Consider the following 19,810-nt stretch of genomic DNA (forward strand, 5'->3'; position numbering starts at 1 on the left):
TGAGCCATGCGGGTGCCCCACAAACATTATTTTTAAATTTGAACCCCAGACATTATTTTTAAATTTAAAAGTATGTTTAGTTTTTAAAATGACTGAAAGATCATGAACACTTATACATTTGATTAAAAAAACCAAGGAACCTTCCCCATATATTATGAAACTTAATTCCAAGTTAGTTTGCAGAGTTTTGGGAGTAGTCTGGTTATGTCAGGAAAATGAAAACGTGGCATATTCAGTAGTGTTTTACATCTTTTTAAAAAAAATTTTTTTTTAATGTTTATTTTTGAGACAGAGACAGAGCATGAATGGGGGAGGGGCAGAGAGAGAGGGAGACACAGAATCGGAAGCAGGCTCCGGGCTCCGAGCCATCAGCCCAGAGCCCGACGCGGGGCTCAAACTCACGAACCGTGAGATCGTGACCTGAGCTGAAGTCGGACGCTCAACCGACTGAGCCACCCAGGCGCCCCAGTAGTGTTTTACATCTCAAAAAGGGCTTAAAATGCACATGGAGATTATGTCTATTGAAGTATGTACAGTCTAAAAGTCTTTTTCATTGATGAAGGAGGTTGTGTTGAGTTAATGACATGGCCATTTATTCCATGCCAACTATATCTAATGTTACCACACCGCTGGCACCTTCCAAAGAATCCTGCGTGCATTGTGATTGTTGGTGTTGGACCCCTCAGTTATGTCTTGATCACCTTCCTTCAGGGGATCAGCTCTCTTCCCATGCATAAAACACCCAAGGAGATTGAATCAGATGCTGCCTGCATTGATCTAATGGTGTGTTATTATCTTTCTTAGCAATTTATTCATTCATTCGTTCTATAAATATTTATGAAGCACTTACTGTATGCCGGGTACAGTTTAAGTGTTAGAGGTACATCGTTGAACAAAACAGACTAAAGTCCCTGCCTCTGTGGAGTTTAAATTCTTCAGGAGGAGAAAGACTGAAACAAAAACCCACTGTAATAAATAAGGAAACTCTATTGTATGTTGGATACTGATGAGTGCTATGGGCAAAAAAGAAAGGGAGGGAGAGAGGAAGGAAGGGAGAAAGAAAGAAAAGAAAGAAAGAAAGAAGGAAAGAAAGAAAGAAAGAAAGAAAGAAAGAAAAAAGAAGAAAAGGAATAAAAGAAGGAAAGGAAGAAAGAGGAAGGAAATAAGGAAAGAAAGGAAGGAAGGAAATGAAAGAACAAAAGGAAAGGAAGGAAAGAGAAGGAAGGAAGGAAAAAAGAAAAAAAGAAAGAAAAAGAAAAGAAAAGAAAAAAGAAATTAAGGAGAGTTAAGGGGAATCAGGAGTATGGGGTATTAGGGCAGGGAGGTACCAAATAGGATATAGTTTAAAATAGGATCATCAAGCTAAGCATCAGATAGAAGTTGACATTTGAACAAAGACCTGAAGGAGATGAGCAGGTACCTGTAGAAGACTGTTCAGGCAGTGGGAATAACTCAAGCAAAAAGCTTTAGTGTAGCAGCATTCTGGTGTTTGAAAAAAAGCAGAGTACGTGAAGCAGGGGAATGGAGGGGGAGTTCAGAGGTGCTAAGGTCAGAGGAGGAATGGGAAGAGGGTGGGTAGATCGTACAGGACCACATCCACCATTGCAAGGACTTTGGCTTTTACGCTGGATGAAATGGGAAGCCGCTGCAGGGTCTTAAGAGAAAAGGGACATGGAATGATTAGGTTTAAAGACAGATCACTGGGGCTGAGAGTAGCTTGCAGATGGGTGTGGATGGCCCTAGCAAGCCCTGTTGAGAGACCCAGAGGGGGTAACACATGCTCCAGATGATGGTGGCTCTGCTCATGAACACAGAGCAGGAGTGGTGACAGGTGACTGGATTCTGGATGTCTTTCAGAGGCTTTGCTGGCAGGTTGACTATGGTGTAAGAGAAGGAGGACTCTAAGATTTGGGGCCTGAACAGCAAGAGGTTGGAGATGCCGTTAACTGAGATGGCAAAGGTCCAAGGGAAGGAAGGGAGGGAGCGTCAGGATTATGGTTTTAGATTTGCAGATTTGGAGGTTTCTGGTAGATACCCACATGGAGACGTCAAGAAGACTATTGGATATGCAACTCTGGAGCCCAGAAGAGAGATCCACATGGTATTTGGAGACTCTCAAGAAAGTATGGATAGAGAAGAGAACCAAGGAGTCAGTCCTGGGGGTGCCTGGGTGGCTCAGTCGGTTAAGCGTCTGACTTTGGCTCAGGTCATGATCAGGTTTGTGAGTTCAAGTCCCACAGCGGGCTCTGTGCGGACAGCTTGGAGCCTGGAGCCTGTTTCATATTCTGTGTCTCCTTCTCCGTCTGCCCTTCCTCCACTTACACTCTCTCTATCTCAAAAATGAATAAAAACATTTTTTAAAAATTTTAAAAAAAGGAGTCAGTCCTGGATACTCCAATATTAAGAGGTTACAGAGAAAGAAAGGAGAACCGTCTAAGGGGACTGATAGGTCAGGCAGAATGGGGACTTAGAGTTAGCCATTGGATTTGGCAGCATGGAGGTCCTTGGTGATTTTGATGAAGACGTTCACAGTGTAGTGGGGAGAGCAAACCCCTGATTGAGGTGCATTAAAGAGAGAATATGTGAAAAGGAATCAGGGGTTGAGAGTAGAAACATCTTTTTCAAGGAGTTTCGCCGCAAGGAGGAAGTGGAATCCAGAAAAGGCTTTTATTTTGTTACGGTGGAAGAAATGGCAGAGCGCTGATGGGGTAGAAATAGAGTGAAAGATTGAAGCCGCCGAGAGGAAGGGGAGAATCGTACGAACGAGGTCCTTGAATAGGTGACAGGCTCTGCACAGTTTAAATAAGCTTTTCTTGTTTTAGAATTACTAACTGTTGTCACATTCATTGCCAGCATTTCCGCCTTGTTGCTTGCCTTTTAATATGTTCATGATCTATTTTGATATTAAGTCGAGAAATTTGAGCGGTCAAATCAACTAAACTTTTTTATTGTGTAACTTTTATGTGTATAAAAATGTTTGCCTACGCAAGGGTCCAATATTAGTTAAATACCTATATATTCGTATAAAGTAATTGCGTAATTTGAGCTTTTCCAGGGGGCATGACCTAGCATTTGGTTTGCCTTTTTTTTTCAATGAGCCTGAGACCTTTCAGGTATTATAATTCCACTTATACATTATTCAAACCTCACCAAAATATTATGAAGAGACTAAAAAATCAATTATTTTTTAAAAAATGTTTATTTATTTTGAGATGGGGAGGGGAGGGTGTGAGAGAGAGAGAGGGAGAGAGAGAGAATCCCATTGTGGGGCTCCATCTCATGAACTGTGAAATCATGACCTGAGCCTAAACCAAGAGTCAAACACTTAATTGACTGAGCCACCTGGGTGCCCTGAAAATCAATTATTTTTTAATTGTATTAAGCAGATATAGTGTGGGAAGCAGTAGCATGTGAAACATCTGTCCATATTATAGTTGATAGGTTATAATCCAGTTAGTTATATGGACACAAAGGAAATACAAATTTGTCTAAGAGAGTGCTTTGATGGGTGGGCAATCATAGGTCTGGTGAGGTTAGTTTGCCATGATCCATTCTTTAATTTCCTTGGATGTTTTTTTAGTCCTTTCAAGCCTGTAGGAGTCTTTTAGTCCCAATGCAGAGAAGTGGCTAGCAAATTCCTAGGTTTAATCCACACCATATTTATTAAAAGCCCAAGATTTAGGGGTGCCTGGGTGCCTTAGTTAGGCATCCGACTTCAGCTCAGGTCATGATCCCATGGTTTGTGAGTTTGAGCCCTGCGTCAGGCTCTGTGCTGGAGCCTGCTTCCAATTCTGTGTCTCCCTCTCTCTCTCCTCTCTCTCCCTCTCCTCTCTCTCTCTCTCTCTCTCTCTCTCAAAAATAAACTTTAAAAAAATTAAAAGCCCAAGATTTAAAATCTGCTTCAACAACCTAATTGTCCATCAGTAGATGAATGGGTACAGTAGATGTGGTACACACACACACACACACACACACACACACACACACACTGAACTGTTACTCAGCCATACCACAGGATGAGATCTTGCCACTTGAGACAATATGGATAGACCCAGAGAGTGTAATGCTAAGTGAAATAAGTCAGAGAAAGTCAAATACCAAATGATTTCACCAATATGGGGGGTCTAAGGAACAGACGAATAAGCAAGCAAATGCAGAAGCAGACCCTTGAATCTAGAGAAGAGACTGATCGTTGCCAGACGGGAAGGGATGAGGGGGACAGGTAAAAATGGGGACGGGGAGGGGGATATACAGGCTTCCAGAATGAGTAAGTGACAGGGATGAAAAATACAGCATAAGGAATTCGGTCAATGGAATTTTGACAGTGTTATAGGGAGACTGAGGGTAGCTGCACTTGTGAGCAGAGCAGAGCATCCAGACTTGTCACATCACTATGTGGTACCCCCAAACCTAATATAACATTGTGTCCGTTATACTTTAATTAAAACTTTTTCTTCTTAAAAAAATAAAATAACATGTGCTTCAAAGGGTTACAAGAAAGTCAGAAGTGTTACCCCTCCTTGGTGTATCCTAAGAAAAGACCCTTAAATGTCACGGTTCTGGATTAAGTAGTTCTTCTTGTTTGCCAGATAAGTAACTGGCTATAAAAATTAAGGTGAATTAAAAGGTAAGATGCAAAACTCTTAGCCTTACAAAGTGAAAAGGACGCATGTTTAAACATCTTACATATTCCAGTGAGACAAAAATATTTTCTCTAAAAGCATTGAAAGAAGTCACATAGGGAGTCAATAGTGTTGTGCATGAAAAATAGAAAACTTCTCTATGTCATAATTATAATATGAAAGACAGCAGCATGGAAAATATTAATAACGTGCTTGGATACAGATGAATAACCTTGATACATAAAAATCAATAAGAAAAACACTAGTAATAATAACCATAATGAGTAAAAATCAATAACTAAAACACTCAGAACCCAGCACATGAGCAGACACAGTAATAGAAACCTCAAAACATGAGCGGCTCCTGGGTGGCTCAGTTGGTTAAGTATCTGACTTTGGCTCAGGTCATGATCTCATGGTTTGTGAGTTCGAGCCCCTCATCAGACTCTGAACTGACAGCTCAGAGCCTGGAGCCTGCTTTAGATTCTGTGTGTGTCTCTCTCTCTCTCTGCCCCTCCCCTGCTTGTGCTCTGTCTCTCTCTGTCTCTGTCTCTCTCTCAAAGATAAGCATTTTTAAAAATTTAGAAAACTCAAAAGAAATACAGGGAGGTAAAAAAAGGCAAAAAAAAAAACAAAAACAGGTATGCAAACCATCTTAACATTTACTAATAATTTTCAGAAGTGCACATTAATATCAAGAGATGCTTTCTTTCACCTCTGAAATTAGCAAAGATAATTAAAATGGTAATAGTCACTGAAAGCATGTAATGAAACACGCACCCACTCACCGAAGATAGTGTGAATGGGCATATGCTGGGAAAGAAAGTTACTATTCTTCTAATGACCTTGATATTCTAGGAATCTAAGAAAACACTGAAATTGGACAAAAATAGAAGCACAAAATAATTCTTGTTGTATTACTTGTAGGCGTAAAACCCTTGGAGCGCCTCACCTGTCCTTTAACGTTAGCGTTGTCGAAGGTGAAGTACTAACATGCAGTTGTGTTCACACACTGGCGTGCCCTGCAGCCGGAGACAATGATTATTCCTACGATGAGATGTTTATAATCAAATGGGAAAACGCGTATTACCTAAATGTCTTTGAAAACTGCTGGGTGAAAGTGGTATCCGGACATTCTTAGCATAAAACGACGGGGAACCAAAGGTGGTAACGTAGAAGCCCAAATGTGAAGAGTGGAGTTGCCCAAGGGCAGTAGAATTGAGTACTTTTTTTGTCCTGATTTATATTTTTTGGTACTTTCCAGATACTTTTAGAGGAAGCGTCTATAATCAGAGGAGGCTTTTTTTTTTTTTTTTAAGACTTTATAGAAAGAAACTTGTGCGTATGATTTGGGCTTGGACTTCTATACTGTCTTTCTTAGAGCATATGGGAGCAAGTATTCTACCAAAATGGTTTAGCGGTAAAGATTTATTTTGTAAAGACTGGGGAACACAGATTTTTTTTCTTTTTTCTTTTCCTTTTTTTTTTTTTTTTTTTTTTTTTGGTTAGTATTCTGAGAAATCTCTTCCTTTCTTGGAGATCAGAGTGATAACAACACAGATGTAATTAACTGAAGCGGATTCTCCGGGTAACAGTATTATTAGCATATGGTGTCTCAGAGCCGAGTGGTAAGTTGACACAGGTACGTTTTTCTCCTGTAGATGTCGTCTGCTGCTGAAAATGGAGATGCAGCATCTGGAAAACAGAACGAAGAAAAAACTTACAAAAAGGTGAGTGACTGTTTTGTTTTCTTTCTTCGGTTCAGAAAGAGGAACGCGGCCGTTGCCTGGAAAGTTGCATATATCCGAGGCCTTGTTTCCCTCTAAACCAGTTGTGCGTAAATTACTGCCTTAGTTTCCTGTTGCCCTCACGGATTCAGTGGTTCAAACGACACAGAGGTATTGTCTTGTAGGACTACAGGTCACAAGGCCAACATGGGTCTCCCTGGGCCGGGATCCGGGTGGCTGTAGGCTGCGTTCCTTTCGGGAGTTTCTAGGGGACAGTCTGTTGTTCCCTTGTCTTTCCAGCTTCTCCAGGTTGCCTGTGTTGCCCGTATCATGATTCCCTTCCAACCTCAAAGATGGCAAAGACCAGCTGAGTCTCTCTCAGTCTGTGTCACTCTGACACTTCAAAGAACGCTTGTGATTATGCTGAGCCCTCCTAGATAATTCAGAATAATCCCTTTTTTAATTATTACTAGTTTTTTATTTGAGAGAGAGAGAGAGAGAGAATATCCCAAGCAGGTTCCACAGTCCGTGCAGAACCCAATGCAGGGCTCGATCCCCTGACCCTGGGAACGTGACCTGAGCTAAAACCGAAAGTTGAATGCTCAACTGACCGAGCCACCCAGGCGCCCCTAATCCCTTTATTTTAAAGTCAGCTGATCAGCAACCTTAATTTCTTTTGCAACCTTAACACCTCCTTGCCAGATGACGTATTCACAGATCGCCATGGGATGTGGACGTCTTTGGGGAGGGGTGGTTTTTCCATGTTGTACATTATTGACAGTTACTATGCTATATAGATCATTGACAGAGGTGGTTATTTGAAGACCCTTGAGAAGAAGGTTTTTCCATGTTGTACATCATTGACAGTTACTATGCTATATAGATCATTGACAGAGGTGGTTATTTGAAGACTCTTGAGAAGAGTCTTGAGAAGAAGGTTTTTCCATGTTGTACATCATTGACAGTTACTATGCTATATAGATCATTGACAGAGGTGGTTATTTGAAGACTCTTAAGAAGGCCCTTATGTGTGTGCAGTGTTCTGTGTCCAGTATGTGAATCTTTTTTTAAATAATTTTTTTAGATGTTTATTTTTGAGAGAGAGAGAGAAGGTGATCAGGGGGAGGGGCAGAGAAGAGGGGACAGAGGATCTAAAGCAGGCTCTGTGCTGACAGCAACAGCCCGATGCAGGGCTGAAACTCACAAATTGCAAGATTATGACCTTGAGCCGAAGTCACACGCTTCACCAACTGAGCCACCCAGGTGCCCCCAGTATATGCATCTTTTAATTGAGTTGCTACTTCCCACCGAAATTTTACACACTTTCTACCTTTGTATTTAAAAAAAAAAAAAAATTGTAGTATGAACTTTTGTCCCATCCCTTTGTAAGCCTCTCAGATTCTGTGCCTTCAGCCCATTTCACAAAAATCCCCTTCCAGACGTTCCAGGGTATCTTACCTTGCCATTCTTTGACTTTGATAAATTCTTGGCTCCTGGCGAGGAAGCTAATGTTCAAACATATTACTGGGGAGTATATGTTCCCAGGTACCACTGCTCCTGTTTTTAAATCGACTGCACATTTTACTTTTAAAAGTCCTTGCCCTCCTTCTGTCTTGCGAGTAGGAGGTTTGTATGTGCAAGGTCTATTATATCTTAACTTTTCCTTTTGCTTTTTACTCTTTCGTGGATAGCTAGCAAGAAGTTTTGCCATAAAGTACAGGAACCACCTGATCCAACTGCATATTCGAGTCATGGAATTAACAGGATATATTTCCTGTGCCATTTTCTTGTGGGAGAATATGCCCCTTTTCCTGGTATATCTTCTGACTTGCCTACTCAGCCAAACCTAGAAATATAAGCAGGGAGTTTCTGTCCAAAGTGATGACGTGGTGGGGGCAGAGTAGGGTGAAGTTTCCGGAACCAGGAAGTGTCATGTTATGTCATCTCAAACATGCGAATCTGGCCAGAGGCAGTGACGTCTCTGATAGCATATTTGACTCAACAGCGTTGGTAAGGTCTTAAGAACCGAAAGTCAGATATTAAGATGGCAAAGAATTCCAGTAAATAAGAGAAGATTATTTAATCCTGGAGGATTATTAACAGGACAGAGTTTTTTTTCTTGTGCGTGGTGGCAACCGGATGCTTCGAATGGTCTCTGATTTTCAGACGAAGATGAGCAGTGGAGGGAGAGGTGTTTAGCTTCTCTGAGAAAAACACCGAAAAGCATAGTTCCTGAGTCTTCAGTCCTCAGTAATTCGGTGTTGACGTGCACAGGAGGAAGAGGGACTACTCAGAGAAAGTATCGCTTCGCTAGCAGGGGACGGCTCTGCTGAACTACTCCATTAAAGTCTTCTCCATGGAGCAAAGACATTGTCACACTGGAGGTGTTAATCACAGCGTTCCCAGAGGTGGCTGGGGTCTCCTTAGCTATTGGAAACGTGTTTGTCTCTAGGCCCAGATGAACCATTACCCCGAATGAAAGAACTTGAGGCTCACGTAGGGAAACCCCTGGGTGTGAGCTCTGAAAAAGCGGGACAGGGCAGGAGATGAGAAGATATCATCCCTCTTTTCAAAAGTGAGGAAAAAGTACCTTCTGGAAACCAGATGTGAGACGGCTCCTCGGCATAATTTGAGCACGGATTAGTCAACATATGGTTTCCGTACAGTTAGAGAGGAAACACGTGTCTTGTACAAACCTGCAGAGGTTCATAAAGATATAGTTTGTGCCAAGTTGACTACATTTCTTATTCTGAGAGAGTCATTAAATTGGTCACAGACAAGAAAGAACTCTCAAGTTGAATGAATCTTGATTTGAGGGCACCAGGAATATTCTGGTGGCATCCTTTCAGACCAGCCGGAGAAGAATGGAGTGAACGTCATGGTGACTGGGCTCATACCTGGTTGGACTAATGTTCCCAACGGATGGCAGTTTTGTTTCCTGTTCTTTTGTGTCTCCCAGCCTGTGCACACGTTGACCCTGGGTAGCTTAATATTTTTTTGCGCATGATCTTAATGAAGACATGGAATTCGTGCTTGGCAAATGTGCAAATGACGAGACAGCTTGAATAGGTAACTAACAGACCACACGAATGTCATCAAGGCCACCATGCATTTCATTAAGTATTGGCCCTTTTACAAATGCTTGAAAGAGTTCTTTCCCAGTCCTGCCGGCCTGCCCATGAGGTATGCCTCTTTTTAATAAGGAGTTTGGATAATTCGTTGGATTTTGGCCTCTGACTAAAGGCAGTCCAGGTTAAGAACCCCCTGACCTGTGTGAGGCATGGGAAGGATATCAAAGGAGTTTATAAGGATCTTACAGTTGAGTGGGAGGGACAAGACAGGAGTTCTCTCCTTTAGAACCCAGTAGTTAATAATAAAGGGTTCAAAGGAGGAGAAATCACTGTGGGTTAGAGTCATCAAGGAGGCTTAGGCTTCCTGTATCAAGCCCCAGATTTACTGGGCAGCTGTCAGTAGCACTCAGCATCATGAGGAATGGGATTTCCACATGTTTTTAGGGAACCCTTGGTGTCCATGGAACAATGTTATAGTCTCGGGTCTTGAGTATTTGCACATGATTAGTTAAGCTGGCTGCTCTTCTGTTCGTTCTGGTGACCATTTCCCTGATCCATTGTCAGTTCTTGACAACCCGAGAAGAATAGCTAAAATCAGTGGGTGAGGCGAATATCTTCAGCTAAAGCCTGCAACAAGAATTTTGACTTTCCCTGCTTAACACGAACATGTGGCCCATAAGACAAGCGTTAAAGGCTGCCTGGCTTTTTTTTACAGAGTGTAGTATTTCCCTTCTCAGTTCATTTATGGAAGTGTCTTCCAAAAGAATTGTAAACACAAAAACCTACGGCAGCTAAGCAGGTAACAGGGGAGTGAACTAACCAGGGGGGCAAGTGGTAAAGAGGAGACATGTGTCTTCTGTATTTTTTTTTTAATTTTTTTTAGTCTTTATTTATTTTGAGAGAGAGACAGAGTGTGAGCAGCAGAGGAGCTGAGGGGAGGGAGCCACAGAATCAGAAGCAGGCTCCAGGCTCTGAGCTGTCAGCCTCCGAGCGCCGCCTCGAACTCATAAACCTCGAGACTGTGCCCTGAGCCCAACCGACTGAGCCACTTAGACACCCACCATACAGTTTATTAAAGGGGAAAAAAAGACATAGATGCACATGGAAAAATTAAGTAATGACCCAAATTGGTATTAAGTGCCAAGGCAAGTGGCCTTTCACATAATCTTCTAGCAAATACTGGTGAGGCCAAAGCTCATTACAGTCTTCTAGAGAAAAGTCCTTTTCTTCAACTGGTTCGTTAGCAGTGCATTTTGCTGGGATAAAAATTTTTTAGATGCCTCATTGCTTTCTGTCACGATGGAAAAATGCCACTCCTTAGGTGACTGTGAATTGATTGACCTACTCGTTTGTTTCACTGATGGGGAATCTGATGAGCACAGGCACAGAATCAGGGCTGAACGTGATTTGTGGGAGGGATCGAATAGCCCGGCCTGGACAAAGCCAAGTGTCAGTGTTTAGGGAAAGCGCAGGCGATTTAGGGGGTAAGGACTGGGTAACCTTAAAAGCTAGTTTGAGTTTGGATTTTGTGTTCTAGGCCAGCACTGTGCACTAGAACTTTCTGCAGTGATGGAAACGCCCTGTAATCTGCACTAATACAGTAGCGACAGGCTGCATCTGGGTGCTGAGGGTTTGAATTTGTGTCCAGTTTGTCCGAGGGATGAATTTTTAATTTTAGTTAAATTTCGACTTAAATAAGCGCTTGTGGCCAACAGCTACCATGTTGGACAGCTGAGTCGCAGATAGTGAGGTACCATGACATGGTTTGGAGACGAATGACGACAAATCTCAACTAAGGCTGACCTGAAAGTTTTCAGAGTAACGACTAGAAATTTTCTACTACTGATAGTAATGTGAGGAAGAGATTTTTTTTTTTTAATAAGGTGAGAAACTTAGAAGGAAGCAGAAGTCAGGACATCCGTTCACTTGAGATTGTTTTAAACTCAAGTAAAATACTGATGCGGGAGATAAGAGTTTTCTCGGTATTTTATACACGGAAGAAATTGCCCACCCCTCCCCCACCCGTCCAAAACAAAGAGATGTCAGAGTGCATCTAGGTCACCTAGCAGTTCTTTGTCAGGATCTCTCTGAGATTTAATCTCTCAGAGATTAAAATCTCTGGCCACGTAAGGTCCCAGTTCTGTGACTTGTCCCTGGGAATCAATCAGTGTTTCCCAGTCACCTGGGCTTGGACTGACGCAGGCAATTGTTACTGCCGCCATTTGCATTGCTTCCTCTCTCCAGGCTCCTCCCAACGTCATTCCACACCTCTTGCCCCTCCCTCTTTTACTTCTCCTTCCATCCTGGGCCTACCCACAATAGTATCCCCCCTCCCCCTTCCCCAAGATCCGGGTTCTGATGCCTATTGGAGGCTGCCCTGGGCGTAGAGGTTGCCTACCTTCGACACCAACAACCCAAGCGTAAAACTGTCTACCTGATTTTCACCATGACCTGCACCCAGAACGGCAGACTAGGACCCAGTGTTCTTGACCCAAGAACCCTAGTTCTTTCAGTTTTGTTTTGTTCTGTTCTTTTTTTTTTTTAAGGCCTTAGTTGTCATTTAATTGCAGTGTCTCTGCCAGTTTCCCTATCAGTGGAGGTAGGCAGTGATGAGGTAAGAGGGAATAATGCTAGCCCTTTACCACATTATAAGGAAAGATGGCTTTTATGACTTTTTAAACCTAAGGTCATGACTAAGCAAGGTAATGACTCTGAGAGACTTTGATCAAAGAGGAAGCATTTATTGAAATACGAACTCTTTTGTAAAATATCTCTGGGAACATACACAGGCCCTGGTAACCTTGGCTGTCTCCGGGGAGAACCAGGTGGTGGGAGTCTTGAGTTAGGGAAAACTTGTCTGTATAAACCTGTATATATGTTTAATTTTGAACCGTGTGAATATTTCACCTATTCGAGCATTGAATCAGTGACGTTTTAAGATGGCAGTAGGGGCTGATATGTGTTCCATGCCCTGACTGTTCTTTTTTTCCTTCAGATTCTAGAAAGCCATCGCTTCCAGAAAGCAAGATACTTGCTTTGACCTCTGGTTGCACTACCCTCTGTAGCTTAGCGGAGACCTCTTTTTCTGTGCGTTGAGCAGCATTTCTCACGGATAGCAACCACATTGGTCTCTAGGAAGAGTGATCCTTCAGCATTCCAAGTGTTATTTCTAGGCACCTTAATTCAAAACACTCTAACCCAGCGGTTTTCAACCAGCACCACTTTGGCCCCCCAGGGAACATTTGGTGATGTCGTGAGACATTTTTGATCGTCACAAGTGGAGGGCTGGTGCTCCTGGCATCTAGGAGGTAGAGCCTGGCGATGCCGTGTCCTGTAATGCACAGGACAGTGCCCACAACACAGAATTATTGCAGTGTTCGTAGCAGCGAGGCTGAGAAACTTGGCCCAAACCAAACTCTCCTTTTAAAAGAGGGTGGATAGGCGCCTCACTCTTCTGGATAATAGTTGTGTAACCTGAGGCATTTTCCCTAATTGATGTGAATCTTAATTTTGCTCCTTGAGGAAATGTCACCAGTACCTACCCTGACAGCCTCATTGTGGGGTGAGCATCAAACACAGCCTGGGAATACCAATGAGTGACATCACTGCCTTTATTAGCAAAAGCAACATCTCTCGGCCTCTGATTTCCAGTCAGATGCGTTCTGTTGTGCGTGGCTGCCTCCCGCAGTGCTGGCCCTGGCGACTGGTCACTTAGCATCCTGCTGCTGGCTCCAGTCTGGCCTGGGCATGGGGGAAGCACACAGTGAGGCCCAGAGCAGGACCTCGTGGCCTTCCATGTAGCCGTGGCTTCAGAATAAGAGAAAGACGTGCTCCTGATGGGGGGCTGCCATTATGGGTTTTTATCATTTGTTTATTTTTATTTCTTTTAATATACTTTTAAAGTGTACTTATGTTGAGAGTGTGTGTGAGTGAGCAAGCCAGCGGGGGATGGGCAGAGAGAGAGAGAGGGAAACACAGAATCCCAAGCAGGCTCTGCTCACAGCACAGAGCCCAACTCAGGGCTCGATCTCACAAACTATGAGATCATGACCTGAGCGGAAACCAACTGAGCCACCCAGGTGCCCCTGCCCTTTTTCTTTTAATTGAGCAGCGAGCGGATGAGCTACGTCATTCAGAGAAGGGAAATTTTTCGGTAATCCCATTAGATTTAGAAGCATGTAGAAGCATAGACCATTACCATCCACCCTGCTGGGCAGATCCTCCCTCCAAACCTTCTGCTTCCGGATAGTATCACCTGTGCTTCCGTGTTTTTCCAAACTAAGTCCTAAAGCACGTGATGACCAATCTGCCTTTATGACTTCCGGGCAAGACATGGCAGGTGATTCAGCAAAGTCAATAGGTGGCTTCCAACAGGCGGAGAAGCCAACCCTCCGATCACGGTGTTTCCTTGGACTGTTCATTTCTAAGTGACCTCCTTTGGCCTTGGCATTGGAAAGAGCGTCCAAGTGGTAAGTCACCCAGGTTTGCTACACTTCTGCGTTCTGATTAACTATGGAATTTCCATCTTGTTTTGGTCCCTGATGCCAGTAAACGTTGTCTTGGTGTCTCCAAAACACCCTAAAACGTGCCATACAGCTTTCTTCGGGGGCGACAGGAACCACTCCATTGTTGAGTGTGGTGTTAATGGCAGGTGGGAGGCTGGGGTTTTCAGTGCTTCTGCGGCCTGCTGGGCCATCTGAAAAGGAGCCCCTGCTCTCCAAGCACAATTTAGCTTTTGCTTTCAAATTAAATGGCTTTATAATATACTCTGGTGGTCTACATGCCTCCCTGCACAGGTTGGCCAGCAGGGTTCTGATCTGGCCAGCATGCCTCTTGTCCCAAGGCCTATGGCTTGTCCATTTTTTTTTTCCCAAAGATTTTAAGTAATCTTTACACCCACGTGGGGCTTGACCTTACAACCCTGAGATTAAGGGACACAGGCATCCCTGGCTTGTCCACTCTTAGCACTACCACCCCATTTCCCTTGCCTGGATAGATAGTTCACGGTGATTTTTAAAGGCGTCTCTTAGAAGTTGCTTAAGGCGGCGCCTGGGTGGCTCAGTCAGTTAAACATTCATCTTGGGGTCAGGTCGTGATCTCACACTTCATGAGTTCTGGCCCTGCGTCGGGCTCTGTGCTGACAGCTCAGAGCCTGGAGTCTGCTTCAGATTCTTTGACTCCCTTTCTCTCTGCCCCTCTCGTGCTCGCCCTCTGTCTGTCTGTCTCTCTCTCAAAAATAAATATTAAAAAAATAATAATAAAGTTGTTTAAGCACAGGGAAATGAAAAATTCTAGAATTCTTTATTCTGGAAATCCAGAAAAGAAGGCCAGTAACATAGGAGAGGTTCTAGTCTTCTCTCTACTTACAGATACTAACAGGATAAATGCCATGTGCTTATTCATAGTTTTGCTGTCTTAGGGAGTTAGAATCATTGGTTGCTGGAAGAATCTTACTTATCAAATTCGATTGAGTTTATTTAACCAGAAACCTATTACTGTGGCAAATTAAAGCATGTTATTATTAATTAGAAGCAATTTTAAAAGCTGTGTTAATAATGAGGGGGGGCCTGGTTAAACGTCCAACTCTTGATTTCGGCTCAGGTCATGATCTCACGATTCCTCACATCGAGCCTCGTGTTGGGCTGTGTGCTGATAGGGCAGAACCTGCTTGCTATTTTCCCTCTCTCTCTATGCCTCTCTCAAAATAAATTAACTTTTAAAAAGCTATGTCAATAATAAGAGCAACATTTATCCAGTGTTTAGCATATGCCACACATCTGTCGAAGCACTTCAGAATTATTAACTCATGTAATCTCATCACAACCATTTTGCTACCCTATGGATGAAAAACTGAAGTTAAGTTGCCCACCCCAAGGCACCCACATAAGTGGCAGAATGAGGCTGGGATTTTAACCCCAACTGTCTCTCTCTCGGGTATGTCAGACCCAAACCACTGTAATATTTTCTGAACCTTATGGTTCCTATGACATTAAATGGAAAGTTCTCATTTCTCCGCTAGAAGAATAGAAGCCAGGGGGTACAGGTAAAACTAGCCCCCTTTGGATTGGGAGCACAATAGTAGCGAATCATTCTGAAAAGTGTTTTCCCCGATTCAGTGGTTCCAAAGCCAGCTGTGCTTGTATGTTTCTCCTCTGAATACAGAATCTGAGCTGTAGCCGCAAAATAACTTTTTCTAGAAGGTACATATTCATTTTAAAATGAAAAACAATCTCATCTCCGGGTACTGGGTGAAACACTGGAAATAAAATGACAAAGTGCTAATTTCAAAAATCATTCTTGAGCACCGAACTAAAAATTGACAGTGAAGTATGAGATCCACCTGGAGGGGGTGATATATTTTGACCTGTCATATTAGGAGAGGAACACGTTTCAAACCTAGCTGTGCCATAGAAAGTCACAGGAGGGGTAATAACTCACTAACGACTTGCTCAATAGCAAAAAAGATCTGATAAAGCATTGGGTTGGAGGGTGAATACTTTGAAAGTTATTTTCCTGCATGAGAGTCACATTTCCCCAGATGGTACACCTGTGTTTTCTGGCAAGTTCGCTGTCTGCAGATCCTGTGTCTGTAGCTTTTATCGTAACACAGGAGGAAGATGAGGCATTCCAGCTCTCAGCACAGAAGCCTTCCCTGAGACAGTCAGCGCATTCTTAAGGAGAGAACAAGAAGACAACGGTTGTGGTCTCTGGGGATGTAAATTTAAGATTCCTGCTGTGTCTTTATCTTTTTTGCCTAACCCCCCCCCCCCCCCAGTTTGTATGTACATCCTGACATCCAGAGACACAAGTTGGATTGAGTTACAAGGAAAATGTTGAACTCTTCATAGAATCCAGCTGTGGGGTTTTTTTTCCTCAGTGAAGATCACCCACTCTTACTTTTACGGGAGTGCTTTTTCTTCAGCCAAATCTGCTGCTGCCCACTCTGCATGATGGATCAGGGAGCGTTTCGTTTTTGAGCACACGGCCGACATACGGGCTGTCCAGGTGACATTCTAATTCTCCTGGGCTACTTTTTCATACTGTGACTTTGTCATTTTTTTAAGGACATGGTCGGTGCCTGGAATATAAGACACACATTTGCTTGTACGTCCAAGCATTCATTCATGTATTCAGTTGACAAATATTTATTTAGGTTGGCACTGTGCTAGGCCTTGGGGGTAGGACAGAAGCCTAGACGGAGCTCTTCTTCCCTTCGCTAATAATGCTTTCATTCTCATGGTAGAGACAAACCGGAAGAAGTAAACAGAATAAAGCAATTACTAACTTTTAAAGTGCTCCGAAATAAACCCACACGTATATGGTAAATTAATTTGTGACAGAGGCAAGAATATACAGTGGGGAGAGGGTAGCCTCTTCAGTCACCGGTGCCAGGAAACTTGGACACTTGGGTGCCAAAGAATGAAACTGGACCCCTTTCTTACACCATACGCAAAAATTAAAATGAATTTCAGGGTGCCTGGGTGGCCCAGGCGGTTAAGCATCTGACTTTGGCTCAGGTCATGATCTCACGGTTCGTGGGTTTGAGCCCCGCCTCGGGCTCTGTGCTGACAGCTCACAGCCTGGAGCCTGCTTCAGATTCTGGGTCTCCCTCGCTGTCTACCCCTCCATCTCTGTCTCTATCAAAAATAAACATTGAAATGAATTTAAAACTTGAACGTAAGACCTCAAGCCATAAAACTCCTAGAAGAGAACATCGGTAAGCTTTTTGACGTTGGTCTCGGTGATGCTTTTTTGAACCTAACTCCAAAGGCAAGGGCAACAGAAGCAAAAATACACAAATGGAGCTGCATCAAACTAGAAAGCTTCTGCACGGTGAAGGAGACCACCCGCAACCTGAAAAGGCTATCTACTGCCTGGGAGAAGATATTTGCCAATGATAATATCCAATAAAGGGTTTAATATTCAAAATACATAAAGAACCCAAACAACTCAGTAACAAAAAAACCAAACGATGTGATTGCCAAACAGGCAGAAGATCTGAATAGACATTTTCCGAGAGAAGACCTAAGATGGCCAAACACATGAAAAGATGCTTATTAGCACCAGTAGTCGTCTGGAAAATGCAAATCAAATCCACAACTCGCATCTGTCAGAATGGCTGTTGTTAAAAAGAGAGGAAATAACAGGAGTTGTTAAAAGGCATTACTCACGCACTGTTGGTGGGAATGTACATTGGTGCAGCCACTGTGGCAGACTATATGGAGGTTCTTCAAAAATGGAAAAATAGAACTGCCGTTATGATCTAACTTGCGGCTATTTGAAGAAAACAAAAACACGTATTCGTAAAGATAAATGTACCCCCATGTTCCTTGCAGCAGTATTTACAATCGCCACGATATGGAAACAACTTAAATGTCCATTGGTAGATAAATGGATAGGTGTGATACACAAACACACACACACACACACACACACACACACACACACACACACACGCACACACACTGGAATTCTACTCATCCATAAAAAAAGAATGAAATCTTGCCATTTGTGACAACATGGATGGACCTTGAGGGCATCATACTAAGTTAAATAAGTCAGAGAAAAACAAGTAGTGTAGGATTTCACTCACACATGGAATCCTCTAAAAACGAACAAATAAAACAACTCATAGATACAGAGAATAGATTGGCTGGAGGGGGGAGGCGTAGGAGGTGGCCACGATGGGTGATCAGTATCCAGAAGTACAAACTTGCAGTTATAAAATAAATCTCAGCGATGTAATGTATGGAACGGTGATTAGGACTATATTATTGTATTGCATGTATAACATATAGATTACTGTGTTGACTATAATATCGTATTGTATATTTGGAAGTTGCTAACGGTAGATCCTGAAAGTCTGCATCAGGAGAAAAGTTTCCTAGCTCTGTATGGTGACAGGTGGTAACTAGACATACTGTGGTCACTTTGCAATATGTACAAATATCAAATCATTATGTTGTACCTCTAAAACTAATACAAGGTTATATGTCAATTGTACTTCAATTTTAAAAAATGCTATGAAGAAAATCACCAAGGGCAGGGGTGCTACTTTTTAGATAAAGTATTTAGGGGAGCCTCTTTCGATGAAGTATTCAGGGGATAAAGTATTTAGGGGAGGTGAGCTGGGGGCTGGGATCACAAGTGTGAGAAGGAGCCAGCCAACAGAAGAGTGGAAGCAAGAATGTTCTTGACAGAGAGAACAGCATTTGCCAAGTCCTAGAAGCAGGAAGGAGCTTCACGGATTCCAGAAACCGAAGGAGAGGCTGTTGTGATGGAACGTAGTGAGCAAGGAAGCAGAGGCAAGATGGGATGAGAGCAGTGGCTCTGAACTTGAGGCCCCTATTATGTCCCAGGGGACATACGACCTTGCTGTCACAGCTGGGGACGCGAGAGGGGTGCTACCAGCATGCAGTGGATTAGAGTCCAGGGTCGCAGTTACACATTCAGTGATGCACAGAATAGTCCCCAGGTCCGTCTGGCCCCGAGTGCCGAGTGCTAAATTGAGAAATCCTAAATTAAAGAGATAGGTGGTGGCCTAAGTAAAGATGTACCCCAGGCCAGACCGGCCATGGTTGCCTATGTGGGGGGGTGCGAGGGCATGATAGGAATGTTTGGTGAACCCCGGGTTCTAACTCAAGCACCTGGGTGGATGTCGTGGTCATTGATCAAGTCGGAGGGGAGTGGTATCAGGAAAGGCTTGGGAAGGAAGATCCAGTCTCCCAGTTGGGACATGTTAGTTTGGAGATATTTTGAGCCAGTGAAGGGGGGAATTTGGTGGACCCTCCGAAATGTGGATTTGGAGCTCAGGGGAGAGGTCCGAGGTTCCGCTTCTCGTTGTTGAGCCGTGGATCCATAGGAATTGGTGAGATAGATGGAGGAGAGGCCCCAGGACTGGCAAGCATTCACATTTGGAATACTACCTCTTAAGGCCCTCCTTCATGGAGTTATATTCCCAAAATAAACACAGCTGGCCAACTCATTCCCTTACAGTCTCCCGTGGGCCTTCCGTTACGTACAGAGAAAATCTACACTCCGAAGCACGACATACGAGTCCTTTACAGTCTGTCCCCAGTGGGCTTGTCTTGTCCCATCTCCTGCTGTTCAGTTCACGCCTAACTCCAGCCACGCTGAGTATGTGGATCCCGGCTCCCTTCTATCCGTGCTGATCATTCTAGAACACCTTCATTCCAGAAGCAGTTCGACCATTGCCCTTCCCCATGCTTCTAGGCGCTGACTGTTCATTACTCCTTCCCAGGCCTCCCTCAGCACCCTGCCCTTAACCTCTGTTGTATCACGGATGACTTTTGTTTTGTAATAATTGTTTGCAGTGATAGCCTGCCAAATGCTCACCTTGAGCAGCTAGAGAGCAGGGGCCTGGCCCAAT

At 43.4% G+C, this 19,810-nt stretch overlaps 1 protein-coding gene and 1 long non-coding RNA gene across 4 annotated transcripts in view; one reads left to right on the plus strand and one right to left on the minus strand.

Moving 5' to 3' along the window:
- The window catches only part of PIP5K1B (phosphatidylinositol-4-phosphate 5-kinase type 1 beta), a 309,163-nt gene that overhangs the window by 116,749 nt on the left and 172,604 nt on the right, over positions 1 to 19,810 (plus strand). For all 3 annotated transcript variants that reach the window (XM_060610120.3, XM_060610118.3, XM_060610119.3), the window contains one exon: positions 6,284 to 6,352. In XM_060610120.3, coding sequence (XP_060466103.2) covers positions 6,284 to 6,352 — 69 coding nt within the window. Of the gene's footprint in view, positions 1 to 6,283; positions 6,353 to 19,810 lie in introns of those variants that run through there.
- LOC132663652 (uncharacterized) lies at positions 15,380 to 19,752 on the minus strand. Its single transcript, XR_009603185.3, has 3 exons — positions 19,068 to 19,752; positions 17,592 to 17,694; positions 15,380 to 16,498 (listed from the first exon to the last, which is right to left on the minus strand). It is a non-coding gene; the product is annotated as an uncharacterized LOC132663652 (long non-coding RNA).

This window comes from Panthera onca, chromosome D4 (assembly GCF_046562875.1).
Source record: "Panthera onca isolate mPanOnc1 chromosome D4, mPanOnc1 haplotype 2, whole genome shotgun sequence".
NCBI classification, from domain to species: domain Eukaryota; kingdom Metazoa; phylum Chordata; class Mammalia; order Carnivora; family Felidae; genus Panthera; species Panthera onca.